Genomic DNA, 18,600 nt, shown 5'->3' with positions numbered 1-18,600 from the left:
CAGTATCGTAGCCTAGACCTAATTTTAATCATGCATGTTACTAGAAATGACATCTTAAGAAATGCAAATGTCATTGCTTCTCAGTTTAGTAATTACATTTACTGTCATGTGCATTGATTTGTATTTTGATTTTTTTTCATTTAGCTAAATCACCCAATGATTTGCTTGCTGCTGTTTATGACTTCACCTTGATAACTATATCTTTTCTCCTTCTCGTCCTACTGCACAGCTATCAGTAAATTGCAGCATATATTGGAAAAACCTATCTCACGACCATCTATGTATACTCTAAAAAATTACACAGCTCTTGCAAAAAATTATTTTTTGTTTGTTTGGGTTGTCTTTCTTGTTTTGTATAATTACTCAGTTTGCTTAAAGCCTGTGGCTTGCTTATTTATTTGAATATTACATTTATACGGTCTTTACTGGACAGACTGTATAAAAGTTCAGCCATAAAAATGAGAATGGATCCATAGAATTATGCCAGAAATGCACAGGAATGTATCTGCGTCAAAAGGGAATGTGAACCCGAGAAGCTGGGGACAGGAAAGAGAGAACAGATAGAGGAGTGAGGGAGAGTGGATAGAGTAAATAAACAGAGCCGGGAAGTGTTGAGTCCATGCACAGGACGTGGTTTGGTTTGTATGTGTGTACGTGTATGTGTGTGTTTATCAAGCCCAGCTGGCTCCCATTTGCCCAGGAATGAGTCTTCACCTCTCAGAGGCCTGCCTCACTTTGAAGGCCTCTGTGTTTTGTGTGTGTATGGTGTGCATATGAGTGCATGTGTGTGTTTGTATAATAACAGCTTCATTAGAGGACTGCATGGTACCTTTGAACATATAAAACACCCAGACATGTATTTACTGCATATATATTGTGTGCATGCACTCTTATGTGTTCAACAGACACTGGCTTGCAAAAAGAGACATGCACACACATATAGACCCACAAAGATTTCAGGTTTCACAAGCATACACATGGACCCCTAAACAGTCACAAGGGTTTGGATTTAACTACTTCCAGATGCAAGTTTAGGACAGAGAGAGCACACACCAACACATAGACAAAATCTTTTGCTTTGTTGAAGTCAGCAGAGCTACTCTGTTAAAATTAATTAGGTGCTGGTGGATGGGAAATGACAACAGAGTAGGCAAGTTTACCACAAGTGGGGAAACAGCTTGCTGGTTATTTTTGATAATAGGAAACAAAACTGGGAATCTGTTCAAGCATAAACATTAATACATTCATAAAAGTCCACCCAGCTACTCAGCACATAACATACAGTAAATCTAAAACACTGAGATCTGTTTTTAGACGTTTTCTTTAACTTGTTCGTGTGTGTGTCTGTGTACCTGTGTGTTTTGCAGATGTGGCCCACACCTACACTGAGCCCCTCATATTGAGGTTAAATGGCACCCCGGAACGGTTGCAAGGCGATGATGGCGACAACTGCAGCTCCGGCACCAGCCATCCAGATTTGGCGCTTACAGCACCTTACAAGAGTATCACATGTGAGTAAAGCACCCTCACAAACACACATGCATACACATTCACACATCGGGACACACTCGCACACTTGAGAGACCAGTGAGACTTTTTTTCCATTACTGATCACTGGTTTGATGAGTCACATTGTCCTGACCTTTAACAAACACATTTGCACACCCTCAAGAAATAGGTCAGGTAATCATACACGCAGACAGAAATATCTACATCCACATCTGTCAGCTAAGTAGGTTAGCTTTCTGATTTTTTTTCCCAATACAACCAAGTGTGCACCCAAGTCTGAACACTCAAAATGAAACACCTTTTACTCTTTTCTTTCACTTTCCTACATTTTAATCCTTCCCCAGGTTTGTTAGAATATCACCGTAATAAAAATAGTCGCATGACAGCAACTTTTCTTAAGTTAGTTTTTCTTCTTCTTCTTTTTTTAGGTTTTTATTATTATTAATATTCAACTTTGAGTTAGTCAAAACAAGAGGAGTCAAATCACATAGATTTCATGTAATTCTGTAATCACCTGCTCTGTAGCCCCAGCTGTCACCATCTTTGGGTTTTTTTTTAAAGGCCTAAAAAGCAAGGAGGGAATTTGACTGATACACATGGTCAAATCCACATGTTTAGTAGCATCTTGTGAATCGTAATGTAGCTACACTGCATTACGAACAAGCCCTGCATCTGGTTTGCTCAAATGGGGATTATAATAAACAAAATGAAAATCATGTTTTTTACAGATGATGTTAAACACAATAAACGTTTCAAGAAAGTGTTTACAGAGGTCATAAATCAAGTTAGCAGCAAACTAATTTTCTCAAAGACATCTATGCAGTGAGACTTCTTCTTCCAAACAGAAGAGACTCCCGCTACTGGCCATTAGAAAGAGGGCAAGTACATCTGCATTAGCCCAAGTTTTTGGTAGCAGAAGCTGACTTAATCTTTCATATTCCCTCTATAGGTACAGCTTATTTGTTGCCTCTCCCCACTAAACTCATCCATGATGCACAGAGCAGGCCCATGGCATAGAGATCATTATATAGTGAAGGTGGATATTGGAAATTACACTGTTCTAGCAGCAATTCAAATACATTGTAAAAGCACATATATTACTATAGTACACAACAAGCTAAATATATATACACAAAATTAAAAGGTAATGCGACGGAGTATGCTTTGTTACCACCTCAGTGTCATACAAATTTCTTTTTTTTCCCCCAACTTAATGCACCTCTTCACTTTTCACTTACATTTTAAGCTGGTGGATTGATTTAAATTTCTTTTTCTTTATTTTTTTATTTGTCTTGTCGCAATAGTCTGCACTAATAGCTTAAAATTGCTTGCAATGATTGTTGTGGTGTATGTGCATGATACACACAATGATAGGGAATGATCAGATAATGTCATGCTGCTTGCTATGCTGGTTTGAGAGAGACAACAAATGCAACATGGCATGCAAAGACTCTTCTTTAACAACTATCCTGATCTCGCCCAAGGTATCAAAACGATCCTGCAATGACTCATCTCTTTTGTTGTATTTTGAGGAAACATAACCAGTCTCACTGTGCTACAGGTCGCATATCTTCATGAATCACACTTAAGTTTTGAAATGAGTCACCTGAGCCTGTCTGAGTTAAGCGTACTTGGATGAGATTAAAAGAAGCCAGTGTTTCGGCTTCTTTGGATTTATAACTTGGTCAACAAAAACACATTTAAGAGTAGGTGCAACTGCATGCAAAGTTAATGAAATGTGGCAATTAGAGACAAATTCACATATGGCATTCTTCCACCATTTATCCATTTGCTTGCTCGAGCTGTCATCCTCATCATCTTTAGTTTAGGCTTGTGGGACAAGATTTAAGTTGGAGGGTACATAAAATTTAAAAATAAACAAAATAAATATTCTCATATTCCTATATCAGTTCTCATCCAGGAAAATAGATTTAACAACACAACATACTGTTTGGGATTATGGTAGATTTGAATCGTTTTAAAAAAAAGTCAGTGTGATTTATTTGTCTGTTTTATTATTGCTGCAATGCAAATCCAGATTTCAGTTTTAATGTCTTTGTTGGTGCTGTTTAATTCGACCCGTGAAACAGGTCTACTGATGCCAGTAACATTTTTCACTGCTGTAAAATAAAATACCTATTTGGCAATAGCACTGAAGAAAGAAAATTGCAAGAGGAGAGGTTATTGTGTTTGCTTTATTTACGCCCTTCAAGTCTAAACTACTTCCTAACCTCTCCAGCTGTCCAGTCATCACATTCTACACTGGGTGTATGCACAGCCCTCAGTATCAATTTGCTCATTTGCTGGTGACTAGTAGCACAACACCTAACAATTCTCTATACAAAGTCACACAGTTAGCACCAAAACCCATTTTCCTCCCTCCTATTACTAGTCTAGTGATTTTCTGTCTGCACAAAGGAGCTGCTTTTACTTTCCATGCTGTGCAGTAGCTCAAACTCTCTGTGTCAAAGCCAAAGATTGCACAATTTTGCTGTCATTACCAAATGGCATTTATTTTTATTGCCTTTACTCTGTTTTGAAATTACAACATTCTCGGCTTAACTTCTAAACTATTTCTAATATGTTATATGTTATTAGGTCAAATTTCACAGTAAAAACACTCCCAAATGTACCTAAAAAGCATGAGCCTCAATTTGTCTAAAGAAAAGAATGGTGATGAATAAAAGGAGGAATTCGGGGGTGAGAAGGTGGGGGTTGAGCATAGTCAGAAAACTCTGAGCGCATTTCCTGGAATCCAGGGCCAATATCTGTGACAAACACGAACACACAATGCTGTCTCATCCTACTTTTCTAACTATATAAAGAGTATTTCAGATTTCAGGCAGGAAACCTATAAGTAGGTTAACAGAGTTTGTTTTGAACTGATTAGGTGTGTGAATGTCTGCTGTCTTGGACTATTTTTTGCCTCTACCTGTCCTGTCTGCTGTGTGCGTCTATTTTCAGACCTGAACTGGAAGCCCTAGAAGTTTGTCTGCCTTTCCCTGTCTCTTTCCTTCTGCTTTATTTGCCAGTAAAAACCGTGAAACCCACCAGCTCCATTTGCTGCACAGAGTGAGTTATGTAACTATAGTGGGCTTAAACAAAATCTGCTTCCATGGACTCGTCCTCATTGCCTTCATCCATAGCTTTCTCCATTTAAAACTTACACAATCACACAATGACCACAAAGGAAACAATACTAGTTTCTAAACTTTATCCCTCACTCAGGTGAATACTGACAGCTTATGTCTGCTTGTCTGCATAATTATACGTCTGAGGGCCTCTATCAGTATGAATGCAGTTTAAATATGGTCTGCAAACAGTCAATCAATCATCTGTGTATCTGGCTTCATAATGAGCATGTAGACCTCATAAAGTAGCTGTGACTCAGGTCTGTGGTGAGATCATGGCTGTGTGACATCTGCGTATATGTCTGCGTGTGCATCAGAGTGTTTGGGAGCGACGGCGTGAAGAAACAGAAGCATAAACAGAAAAATCCACAGCTCGTATGTTCTGTCTCCCGGTGATGACATCACAGTTTCATTATGTGTCTGGCCCTGGGCAAGCCGGCTGAGAACAAAGTGCCAAGAGATCTGCAGACATATCTGAGTGTGTTATGGTTTAAGTGGAACAGACACACACACACACCTTCCCAAGCTCCCTCAGACACACACTTCAGTCACTGATGTCATGAAACACCACTGTCTTTGACGTCATGGTCACAGCAGGACACACGTGTTCACAGCTGTTCCTGCTTACACTCACTGGTACTGGAAACAATAAAACGCGTAGCCTAATCAGCGACACAACTGAAGAAATATTTCTCATACTTCCATTTCCTTATCTTTATTATTTTGCAGCATCTTCACTGTATGAGATGAATGTATATGAGAAAAAAGGCGACCCAGAGCAGAGCTGTTTGTTATTATCTTGTCATCAAAGGGGAGGAGTGTGCAACGTGTTGTTGTCGGGAAATCTAACAGTGCTGTGACGTTGCTTTTAATTAAAGACCAGTCACTGGGCTCAAACTGTTTCCCCTCTCTGTTTTCGTGACTAGATTCTCTTTCACCTTACCCTTTCTTTGCCATCTCTTTTTAGTCATTTGTAAATATGCACATAGCATGGTGACAAGGTGAAGGATGGCGATTCAGTTATGAGATGTCACAGGGGTCATGTGTCAACAAAGTGTTTGGCTGGTAACTCAGGTCAAGTAATTAATGCTGTTGTGTATTATATTATACTTGCATGTTGACTGGCTTTGGTTTCAAATTCAGACCTAGCCTCCTTCTTGAATTTGTGATTTGCACACTGTGTTGTCTGTTGAAAAACACACAAATGAGTCAAATGTTGCATTTGTTTCCAAATGTCATATTTCATCTTTCAGTGCAAAAATGCAATATAGAACTGTACTTGGCAAGTTGCAAGTCAGACTTTGTTGTTGTTTTTTGTAGTATAGAAAAGCTTCTGCAAATATGTGCAGACACAAAGTCAACTTGTAATCATTTAGCTTTGTGAGAGATTGTTTTGATCTTGCGCTGGCTTTCCTAAATACTTAGAGGTGTAGAGCGTTTTAATTAGTTGCCACAGTGTGCGTTTTGTGAAAATTGCACCCCATAATTCAGCAGCTTGTACAACCACCTCCAACAACAATAACTTGAAGTAATCACTTTCTGTGTGACTACCAGTGTCTCACATTGTTGTGGAGGAATTTTGAAACACTCTTTACAACGTTGCTACAGTTCAGTGAGATTTCCGGGCATTCATTTATGCACAGCTCTCTTGGGTTTAAGTCTGGACTTTGACTAGGCAATTGCAACACCTTGATTCTTTTCTTTTTCAGCCATTTTGCTGTAGTTTTGTTGATGTGCTTGGGATCATTGTCCTGCTACATGACCCGATTTAAGCCAAGCTTTAGCTTTCTGAAATTTGACCTCACATTTGACTCTACATTATTTTGATAAACAGACGATTTTATGGTCAACTCATTGAGTCAAAATGTCCAGATCCTGTGGCTGCAGAACAGCCCAAATCATAACCCCTCCACCACCGTGCTTGACGGGTGATGTGAGGTGATTACACTGATATGCTGTGTTTGGTTTTCACCAAATGTGGTGCTGTGCATTATGGCCAAACATTTTCACTTTGGTTTTTCTCTGCCCTTGAATCTTCTTTTACCCTGACAACCTTTTAATACAAACCAAACTTGTTCAGTCTTCTTCTAATTGCACTGTCACTGACTTCAACAGCTGCCAAAACTTTCAGAGAGGCGCTCACTTTTTGCAGATGATCACTTAGCACACGGTTGCTACTTACACTCTTAATCTCTTCATATATTCCTAATAGTAAGAGTGTACTTAGTTTTTTACATGATTTCATAGAATGCTTTGTTTTTCAAATGCTTGTAAGAAGCTAAGTTAAGCAAACCAGACTCCTCCATTTGATAGCTTAGCTAGCACTTACAGTAAGAAGTAATTGGTTGCTTGCAAAAATATATTTTCAGAATTGTTTTTTCAACACTGGTTTTAACATAACTGCAAGAAATCTTTAAATCTGTCTCTTGCAGAAATTTGGTTTCTGTGATGCTGTGTTCAAATCTAATTTTATGAATAGTAGCAACAACACTATAAGAAATCCATCAAAGTTTTCAGGCTTATCCACAGTAATTTAAACAACCATACTTATAGTAACAGCGACAACGCCTCAGAATGGTTTGTACAGTATATTCCAGTTATGGGTGAATTTAGTGACAATATTTTAAAACTGCATGGATACAAGGATAAAATGATAAGTTTCAAGATTCTTAAGAACAAATATTTTGTTATTTAAAATGACAGCAGTTTGAACCTTGTGGCCAAAACTGAGTCACACTTTTATCCTGCACACACCTCATGTTGAGTCACCAGTCTTGTGCCTCTGACTGAACTCTGCTCTCACATTACTTTTCACCATAGTGAGTGGGTGCAACTAAACAAGCCTCATTAACACTGTAATGCTGGTTACAGCTCTGTATAGCAGCCAAAAATGTGGGGAAGTCTCATTGAAAACTGTTTTAAATAGCACTTTACAACACTCGCTTATCATTTTCCAATTCTCATAGTTTTAGTACTTCGCACTTATTGGCCAGCTTTTTAAAAACAATCAAACTATGAAGGAAAAAAAACTCAGAGGGAATATGGGAGCTGGGGGACATTACATGCACTTCGTTTTCAAATGCACAGACACAGATGATGAGAAACTGATTTGTTTCCATGTATGTTATGCAGTACAGATCATTCTGGATTTTCATAATTAAATGCATACATATAGATGTTTACTGGGGAAAAACCTGAAGCAATCCAAATTTACTGTTTTCATTTAGAATATAAAGTTTAACGTTCACAGTTATCAGAAAATACTCTGACATCTAGATTACTCTGCTAAGCTTGTTGGCTTAATAGTGCACAAAAGCTTGCATATAGATTTAGGAGTCAGGAGGCTCATCCTGCATGCATCTTTTCTTCACGTGCTGTTAAGGCTGTATTCGGGTTAAGTATTTAGTTTGATTAGAAATGTTATAGTTTTACAGGACACAGTGGGACAGAGCAGCTAGAACAGAGACAGACAGAATTCACAGTCGCTGTGTTTATGTAGCTGAGAACTGCCAGGACAGGAGGAAGAGGTGGAGGGTGTGTAAATGGCAGCGTGCTGCTGCATTCATCCGAGGGTGACTCATACTCGGCACCGATAGACCTGCGCATGCACATTTCATACTAGAGGTTGCAGGACCCCCAGTGGCCAACGCAGCTGTGTACGTGCCATACATGCACACACTGTGGTTTCCCAGTCTCATCATGTTAATCCCGCAATCATTTGGCTCTTTATTTGCTGTTATTTTTAACCAGCTCCCAGCTCCCTCTAAAGCTGAATCATTGTGTTTATGTGTCACACCCATGCATCCTCCTGGTCCAAAAATGTACAAGCAGCGACCTATTTTATTTTCACTTCATCTTTCTAACTAACTTTCTTGATCACAGACAAAGAGACCTTGTTTTTTTTCTGTGTGTGTTCATGAGTGTGTGTTCACACGTGTTCTTGTATGCATATATGTGTGTATGAGCCTAACCTCAAGCTCTGTTTGGAGACAGTCCTCACTCCACGTCCCTCTCTCTGCCAAATCCACCTATGTACTTTGTTCGCACAGGCACACTCACGCACCACAAACTCACAGGACATATGATTTTCTCAGAAACTAAAGAGGAAAGTGAAAAACTGTGCACAGTACCGCTACAGTTTGACTAACCCCCTTCTTCGCTTTCCAACATAAATTCTGCTAGGGTCAGAGTGTTACAATAGAGTATTGTGCAAAAAGGCTAAAAGTGAGTGACAATACGCAGAGAGTGTAAGGGAGAAGGGGTGAACACAGAGGGCAGTACGAATTTCTCACACAAAAGGGAAAAGAAGAAAAAAAAGAGAATAACATGGAAGACTTTTGACATACTTTAGAGAAGAAAGTATGGCTTCCTCATACTGGCCCTGCACATGCGATCATGTCAACAGACTTGTGCACGTACATATTCACATACTCTGGGCCTGCAGTCTGCCAAACATCTGGAGCAAAGTTATAAAAACGCTGAATGACAGAATCTTTAATAACACAGATTGGTTTTGTGACCACAGCCACCAGCCAATCATAACATGCCTAGTTGGGTTATCTGTCTCTGAGTGCTTATCGAACACACAGTTTCCATGTTCCAGACATGTCTCATAGTTACAGATCACTCTGTGTGTGTGTGTGTGTGTGTGTGTGTGTGTGTGTGTGTGTGTGTGTGTGTGTTAGACTTTTCTTTGGTCTTTTACGCCACATTCATTCTTACCACACCTTTTCACTGCACATGGTTTTAGGTAAGGAAGAACTGTAGAGCTATATCTATAGAATCGTATTAAATACTAACATGATTTATTCTTTTTTTAAACAGGCTTCCATAATTTCATTTTCAGAGTATGTGTGCTTGCTTTGGCAGTGAAACTGAGCTTTTCTGCCCCTCTACTTTCTAGCTGAATTGTTAATACTCCATAACACTTGGTGGTAAAATATACAAATTACTGAGCAAAATTTAACACTTGTGAATAATGCTTGAGCGTTTTAGGTACGGTTTATCTTGGAACAAAAGTATGTTTGCAGAAAATATCACATGGAGGTGTTTCTACCTAGAGACAAACTCCTCTCTTTGTCTGTCAAACTCTTCATTCTTTCTTTCTAGTTGTGAAAGAGTCTAGACAAGTAAGTTCAGGGTTCAGCTCAGTAAATACATAGTGCTTCCCATGAGCAGTTTCCTTTAGGGTGGACTCTGTAATTGGACTCAATTTCCCGAAACCTCCCTCTCGATGACACCGCATCTGCCCGGACATTAAGACAAGTCTCAGAGCTTCACACAGAACAGGTTCATTACACACAAAAGACTCCTCACAACCAACAGATAATATAAATAGTTCCATCCCGTTTGTATAAATGCTGTAAAATTTTATGGATTTTTTTCTGAAGTTTTTAGATTTGATCCTTGTTAGGTGAAGTATGAAATGAAGATCAATGTTTCTTTGTCCAGCCAAATGATTGAGCACATAAAATCATAAGTACAGCAACACTGATCTTTACTGAACTGCACTGATTTGAAATGATATTCATTTAAAATAAAGTTTATGTGAGCCTGCTGTTAATGGATATACTTTTGTTAATCCCTAGCTCAACCGGCAGCCAGATCCACGCCCATCCACCACACCCAGCCATGTCGGTCACAGCCCAGCAGCCAGATACGCAGTGAAGCCAAGAACCACGCACACACACGCGCCCCTCACACGCACTGTCCGAATCACACGCACACACCTCACACGCATGTACTCCAGTCCAACGGGGTCAGGAATCCTAAGCTGGGCTCCCTACCGAGAGGCGGCTCATCCACCTCCTCATCTTCTTCAGCGGGACCCAAACACACCAAGAAATTGCGGTCCAACCCTTCCATCAACTCACAGAGCAGCAAGAGAAGCAAGAGCAGCTCCAAGAGCAACAGCTCCCAGATTCCCACAGAGGCACAGGATGGTGAGATAGCGATGCTGACACAAAGACTGGAGCAGGAGGAGAGGGAGGGAGTGATAGCAAAGTTCACTTTTGCTTTGTTTTTTCCCCCAATTGGCCGTTCATAATAGAAGAGCAGACTTGTGTTTTCCCCTAGCATATTTTCCCTGTGGCAATACATTTTAACTAAAAAAGTCATCAAAAAAGGTAATTGATTGAGTTCAGTACTTCTCACCTATTATAATCTGTAATGTAAATTGCATGTATAAATGTTAACCTGCTGTATATGGCAGCTGAAAATGGATTAATCAAAATCGAAAGGAGAACAAACTTCAGGCTGGAAAATGTCAGAATTTGTTAACCTTGTCACTCTAATAACTCCCAATCGGCAGTCCTCCATTAAGATCCAGGTTTATCTCACATCACTTCGGTTTTTGAAGTTGGCTTAGCTGACGAAACTCTTTCTGTGTGTCTCTTTCCCTCTAGACTGCTGTGTTCACTGTATTTTGGCGTGTCTCTTTTGTGAGTTTCTAACCCTGTGCAACATTATGCTGGACTGTGCCACATGCGGCTCCTGTGTGGGAGAGGACTCGTGTTTCTGCTGCTGCTGCATCACCGAGGAATGTGGCGACTGTGACCTGCCCTGTGATATGGACTGTGGGATCATTGACGCCTGCTGTGAGTCTGCAGACTGCCTGGAGATCTGCATGGAGTGCTGCAGCCTTTGCTTCTCTTCCTGAGGCCCTTAGCCAACGCAACATATCTGCTATGCATTTTTACAAAGCCCAGGAGCAAGTTCGAGCAGCGTCTTGTCAGATATAAGAAGTGCTACACCCAGTCGCTGTTCCCTGGACATTGCGGTTCATACTGTATTGGCTGGTCTTGTAGGCTCCGCAAAATGTCCAATGTTTCCTACAGGCGAAAGATTGTGACCTAATGCTGAAATCGGTCACCGGTGATTTATTCTTTCCTTTACTGATCACGCAATGACACAGTAAACTTCACTTCGTTGTCTTTGCTGTTGGGTCATTGCTACACAGCTGGGTGAATGGTGTGGACTGAATTGTAGTTGTGGTCTATGAGCGTATGCCAGGCTATGCAGACTCTGGACCCTCATGGAACAAGCCATTATTACAATGGAGCCCCTTGTGCCGTCTGAATGACTGGAGTTCTCCAAGCATGAAAAATGACCTCTAAAGGCAAATGAGAAAATGGCTCAATTTAACCGGATTTTAGTGTTTCTGTAGATAAGAGCAGCAGCATAATGGGAAAATGGATGCTCAGATCTCAGTAGAAACGCAGTCTGTCCTTCTGTCCTTTCCAAGGTTAAAGTCTGGTAGTTTGATTGCGTACATTGGCCTTTGTGACACACACACACAGTCAAACGTTGAATCCAGCCCTGTCTTTGTCCTTGTTACATTGTACAAAACAGAGAAAACATAAATGGTGGCTTGTGGCAATATTAGTGACTTTTTTTTGTTAATATGCATCTTTCTCTGACTGACCTATTGTGAAAAGAGATCATCATGAGATTGTTGTGCTTCAGCCTAGATTTGAGTCCTGTTAAATCAGTACTGTACGGAACAGACATCACAGAGCGAATGGTTGATAGCATTTGCAGTAGAGTCTTTTTTTTTAATATGTGAAAATTCATTTAATATTTTGCATCTTGTTTACTTTTACATTTTATTTTAGGGGCTTTGACTGTATTCAATGAATTCTCGCTCATCTGGTGAAGGACTGGAAGGCATCATCTCCTTTTTAATACGTTTCATTTTTCCTCCGTCGTTCATGCTATGTGAACAAATGGCCTCGGCTTAGCTTAAGGCCTGAATTTTCAAGTAGTTTCTTTGCCTTTACCAAATCTCTATTAATCCTTGTTTTGTAGATTTTAGTTAAGATATTTGCATCTCTCCTCTAATGTGAAAATCACATTTCTGTGTTATCGGGTTTTGCCGGGCTCTCTGTAAGGCAGACATTGCTCAACATCTAATTTAATTCCTTGAGTGAAAATCTCAAGACATTATGCTAAGTTAGATCCATGTGCTCGTAGTATGAATGGTACACTTTTGATAGCAGGCCTGCACTCTCGTGCGCTCCGGCGCATACCTTCTTCAACTCAATACCTCTTGAGATGTCATCTAGATCTGTTGTGCATTTTATAATTACTTGATACAAATCTCTCTTTTCTCTGATGAAATACTGTTAGAGAAATCCTTTTTTTTTTAATAGTTTACTGTTACTGGAACTCAGTTTCTTGACCTATAATTACATGTAAATAGAAGTGCTAATGTGCCTGGCTAATGTGGCTGTGTTTGATTAAACCCTATTTTAAGGGTTGCAATCTCACACTGATGATGAAAACACACTACAGTTTAAATCAACTTCCTGACAGCAAAGTAAAAAATTCTGAAGCCAGCAAATATTACTCAAGAGGAGTGCCTGATTTTGACATCAGTGTTCAGCTGACTAAATTTTCAGTGACATTGTGAAGAAGGGCTGAAATGTTTTAACTCCTTACCCCTTGAAACCTTACTAGTAGTAATCTTTGAAGCTCTTTTCTTAACTGAGCGGCTTCTCTCATATTTCAGGTCTGCTTGTAGAACAAGATGACTGCGTTCGCATCATATCGTAGTCAGGGTGGTCTCTGCCTGTGTAGCTACCCTTGGAAAAACCCAGAAACTATTCTAATGGTCATCAAACTACGTCTTTATTGATATATACTAAGGTGTCAAAACTTGTCATTAAGGGTACATGGGAGGTCTTTAAATGTTGCTTTTATACTGTTCAAGCAGTACATATACGTTTTATGATGAAGATTTCTGTTGTTCCATGGAAGAAAATGGGGGCATATATAACAACTAAAATAAAACAAAAAAATCTTTAATAGCATCAGCAGCCACCCAGAATTGCAGAATTAGAATTAGAGAATTAGAGATGCAATTGGTGCATCTCTAATTAATACCTGACTGGACATATCATTCAAATTTAGGGACATTCTGATTAACTGATGCAAAGAGCCCTGGAAAACATGCCATTATTAAAGTACAGAGAGGTTTATGAAGGGAGAACTAATTATCCAAGGTTATAGCATGTGTAGAAGTGATAACAATATTATTTCTTTTTATTTACAAAATATTCCAAGTGGATATTCATATAATGGTGCTTCATCTAGGGATCTACTTCTGTGTCACCAGACTAAACCAAATATCTCTGGTGTGTGCAAAGTTAACATTTCCTTAACAACACTGGTTCGTTAACCCTTTAAGACCTACCATAGAACCAAGTCCGCCAGAGCTTATATTATATTTTTACATGCTGTGGAGCCATTTTTGGGAGCATTTCAAGTTGCTATACATCAATACAACCATTACAGCCTAAATTTTAATAATATGTCTGCATTAGGTGCATAGTAATTACATAAATTGCAAAAAAGTGCAATAAACTACAAAAAAATTGAAAATCGTTTTTGTTTTTTTAACATATATTTCTAGTTAGAGAAATTTAAGAGGCTCATCCCTCAAAACTGTAAATACAAAAAAGTTGCACAAACTAGTTTCCCACCACAGGAAATTTATTTTGAGTGTCTTCATAGTTTTATTTTTGAAATACACCAATTTTTATACACTGCAGGAAAAACGAAAATAAATATTATAGTGCAAATTTGCAAAATAACAGCATATGCATCAAAATAAACTATTTCCAGCAGTGCAATATGAGTCCTAAGCATCCCAGAAACGACACAGAAAGTCATAAACTCAAACATAACTTTTTAAAAGTATAGGCTCATAAGGCCCCGATCGTAAAAAAAACTACATTTCCGCAAAATGACGTCACTTCCGGTTTCGGGCAGGTCATGCGGTCATGTGATAGTTCGCGCTGATGGATGTAGGAAGTGTTACAAACAGCTGATCGGATCGGCGAAGCGTGTTTCTGGAATATCATGTTTTTGTTGCTGCAAGTGATTTTTATGCAGTTTTTGCAAAGCTATATGTGGAAGGAAACTGTGACCTAGGACAAGCTGATGGCATCAGATGTAAGTACAACTCCTCCGGTTTCATATGCAAAAAAAATTATTGCGCTAGCTTACGTGGTTGCAGAGCTACCGGGATTTAAAAATAGTTACGCAAAATGGAGCGTGCCCGCTCCGATCGGCTGTAAAGGGTTAACAATGGAGAATAAATAATAAAAATAGTTTTGTACCACTGGAATAGATTTCATTTATGTGCCTGCATTGCTACAGAGTCAACAAATATAATAGTACCACCAGACTCTATTGTTAAAAAGTGAAGGGCTATTCTATGTAGAGCCTAGCCAGTATGAGATTTTAAAGCTCGATATTGATATTTCGTGACGTAAAAAGCTGATATTCCGATATATCGGCCCATATCGTTTTTTCTTCCATGCACACAAAACAGGATTTCCTTAACATCTGTTATATGTAGCTATTTATTCGCTCGTTTACGATTTTCCAGACTCTGCTGGTTGTTGTGTTTGTTCCAAACACGTGTTGCAAACACATAAGTTGCAGAGTGCCCTCTAGTGGACATCGTCAACACCCATGATTTAAGGGTGTTTCTCCCATGTCTTTAGTTTTTTTTTAATTATCCTTTATCAACTGCTATAAATGACAACAGCCATAGGTTAGCAAATCACTATTACTGGCAAGTAATATCCATTCTGCCAGTTAGTTTACCTTACTATCATGCAATCTACTTGGCTAAGATGTGTAAAATTATGAATACGTAGTTTCATGTTTCCTACCATCAAATTTTATGCCTTGAACAAAGACAACCCATTTGAAATGCTTTTTCTAATCATTTATGGTTTATCAAAATCCCAGACTATAAGTTTCAAGGCTCTTAGCACTCTGCTGCAGTTTCTCCCTGAGCTCAGACTCCAGTGTAAAGCAGGCAATCTTTTAGGCCTTTAAAACCAGGATTCATTCAGTGTGGGAAACTCACTGAACTTGCTTGTTGCGTTTAACTTATTTTATGTAACTTAAATTCTCCAACAAAGGCTTTTTTACTCTGTTAACATTTGCCACTATCTTGTGAGTTCTACATTTTTCCAAAAGTAGCTTCACTTAAGCTTTTCAGAAAATAAAACATAATTGTGAACTATAAACGCTCAGGAAGAAGGTGCAGCTTGTTTGAATCCAGGTTGTACTATGCAGAAAAAATCAGGTTAATGTCTGCGTTGAAAAACAAAAAAAAATTGTACAGTTCAGTTAAATTTCTTTAAATATATTTTATGATTCAGTCATTTCATATTATTTTGTTTTGTTTCCCAGCTTATAGAAAATGGATATGGTCTGGAGGTACTGAAAATGCTGTTTACTTGGTCTGGTGATGGAGAGCACTCTCTGTCTGGACGTTGAAAGTTCCTAGATGAGCGCCAGTTTTGCACTTAGATCAATCTCTAGAACATAGAGATGGTTTTGAGATGTGGATCTGATGTGTTTATATCAAACAGTTCATCATCTCATTTCAAATATTTCCCTTGTATTCAGAGAAGCTATTATGGTAATACTGGAAGAAAACAAGTTTGCTTTTAGTGATTTTCATACTCAGTATTATTGTTTTGGGGGTTTTTTTACTCACATTGACCAAAGAAATGTCTGTTGGCTTTTATGGCTTTTTTATCTTATTATGGGAATGGAATAGAATTGAATTTCCAAATTGAATTTAAGGGCTGGCCATCTCTGTTAATAGTATGAAAGTTATCCATATCCCAGCTTAAATGTTAGTAGACTGTAGTCCACTATAATGTTGTTTTGTTTACATTTTTCCCATGTAATGTCTATTTGAGTTGCTATTCTGAACGTTGCCTTAACTTTTTGTTTAATACTGAATAAACAATGTGAACTCCACACATCTGCCATTCATTCTTCATGTGAACACACTGTGGGATTATGAGGGTGATGATTTGCACTGTTGCCTCACAGCAAGAAGGTTCTGGTTTCAAACCTGCTTGCAGCCTGGGTGTGTTTGTTATGTTAACATTAAAAAAATGCTGGTTCATAATCTGAGTAGTTTTGAAAAACAAAAATTCAATATCCAGTCAAGTTGTATTCTTCCCATTCGGACTGCAAGGCACACTAGTTTCCCTCATCAGCCTACATTATACTTGACGGTGTCCAGCTGTTCATTTGTGTTCAGATTCCATTCAGCTTACAGTCCTGTAAAAAAAAAAAAGAACATTTTCACAGGACTTTGTGCAGTCCCATGAAAATCTCAGTACACCCTTACTGCTTCCATAAAAATGAAGAGGGTGAATCAGAAGCACTTGATTAACTAATCATCAGCAAAGGTGGGCACTTCTCTAATACCAGAAGATTTCTGGCATTTTGCTTGTCTGGAGCATTCAGGTGTCTGATAAGATAATGCCACAATGTTCCCAGGACTAGATATCCTAATGTTTAAACCATGCAAAGTTCAGAGAAATTGCAAGAAACCCAAGAGTAACATCTCAGACTCTACAGTCCTCTTCCAAATAAGCCACTTATTTAGTCGTTTTCTAAGACTTTCTAAATATGGCTTGTTTGGACGGGCTGCCATTGATACAGCGTATCAGCACAAACACCGCATACCAACTGTCAAGCACGGTGGTGGAGGAGTTATGACTTGGGTTTGTTTTGCAGCCAAGGGACCTGGCACCTTGCAGTCAGTCCGTCTTGTCTTGTATATAAAAATACTCTAGAGTGAATGGTGAGGCTATTTGTTAGACAGCTAAAGCCTGGGAAATGGGACACATTTACAACAGAATGGCTGAAAAAGAAAAGAATCAAGGTGTTGCAATGGTCCAGTCAAAGGCTAGAGCTCAACCCAACTGCTGCTGCAAGACTTTAAGAGAGCTGTGCATAAACAGTTCACGCTAACCTCAATGAACTGAAGCGATAGTGTGTAGAGGAGTTGACCAGAATTCCTGCACAACAATAGAACAAACTGATGAGGACATAGAGGAAACAATCACTTCACGTTATTGCTGATAAAGCTAACTGTACCACCTGTACTTGTTTCATGGGATGTACTGACTGCAAAGAGTCATGAAATCTTTTTTTTTACTACCAAAGATCGAACACATACTGTGGTTAATAAACTGATTGCATGGTAGAAGGGTTGGGTTATGGCAATTTTGTCCATTTTAATACTGTTTCTTTTTGTTTGTGGAATTTTGATACTGTTACAATCATCACTTAACATTGTCAGATTTTGCAGCATTATACATGTAACCCTAACAGATTCTGAGTTCTCTGCTAAGAGGAGGAAGAAAACAGAGCAACACTGGGACTCATGCATAACAGAGCTCCTTAATCTGTTCTTTTTTAATAGTTTGCCAATTTGTTCAGTAGGAATGTGTATTCAAGCCAATGTGTGGAGAAATGCAGACGTTTACTGTTTGAAATTGTATTCTTTTTCTGCCCTTTCTCCTCTTTCATGTCTCCCCGTGTTTTGTCTTTTGTGATCAGTAGTGTTTTCTCATGAAAGCAACTTCTGTCTTCAGCACTTACGCGTCTATGCATACTTAAGTGTGTGCTGTCCACTGGGTGTGAGATGCTGGCCAACCTCTGTTTCTTGTGCAGAGTGCCATGGCAAGAGCCTCCAAATTTGGCTTCTAATGCAAGTGGTCAGCTACTGTAAGTTATGTGCACATTAGTGTGTGTACGTGTGTGCGTATGTGTGTGAGTGTATGAGGGAGGCGTTTCAAATGTCTCGGGTCAGACAGAGACGCAATTCAAGCTCCTCGGTGGGAGTAGAGACACAGAGGACATCTCTGGACATCTGCAACTGTTTTGCAGAAAGCTATTCTGCAGTCAACCCTTGCTTCCTTTTTGCATGAACACACACATGCACAAACACATACACAAACTGAACAGATCGAAAATGATTCTCCCCCCCCCCCCAACACGCCCCACCCCAAACCAGAAATTTCACATGCACAAAGCAGGCACCGGGGACAAGTGGCTATTGAATATTAACCATGAAATTACAAAGGCTGCATTCTAATGGAGGTGATGAGGTCAGAAGCTGGGATGGAAA

At 39.2% G+C, this 18,600-nt stretch overlaps 1 protein-coding gene across 2 annotated transcripts in view; it reads left to right on the top strand.

Moving 5' to 3' along the window:
* mdfi (MyoD family inhibitor) overlaps positions 1-18,390 on the top strand; it is a 33,438-nt gene extending 15,048 nt beyond the window's left edge. For both annotated transcript variants that reach the window (XM_086291988.1, XM_086291989.1), the window contains exons 3-5: positions 1,368-1,511; positions 10,229-10,582; positions 11,045-18,390. In XM_086291988.1, the coding sequence (XP_086148114.1) occupies positions 1,368-1,511; positions 10,229-10,582; positions 11,045-11,298 (752 nt within the window). In that variant the 3' untranslated portion in view covers positions 11,299-18,390. The remainder of the gene's footprint in view (positions 1-1,367; positions 1,512-10,228; positions 10,583-11,044) is intronic.
* Positions 18,391-18,600: the final 210 nt, after the last annotated feature.

Source organism: Aulonocara sp. 'chitande type north' Nkhata Bay, linkage group LG5, assembly GCF_057382095.1.
Source record: "Aulonocara sp. 'chitande type north' Nkhata Bay isolate Kocher_YH1m ecotype deep benthic linkage group LG5, A_spYH_male_GT1.1, whole genome shotgun sequence".
In the NCBI taxonomy this organism is placed as follows: Eukaryota; Metazoa; Chordata; class Actinopteri; order Cichliformes; family Cichlidae; genus Aulonocara; species Aulonocara sp. 'chitande type north' Nkhata Bay.
Note: the sequence above shows the minus strand (reverse complement) of the source record. Positions and strands in the feature narration are given on the sequence as shown.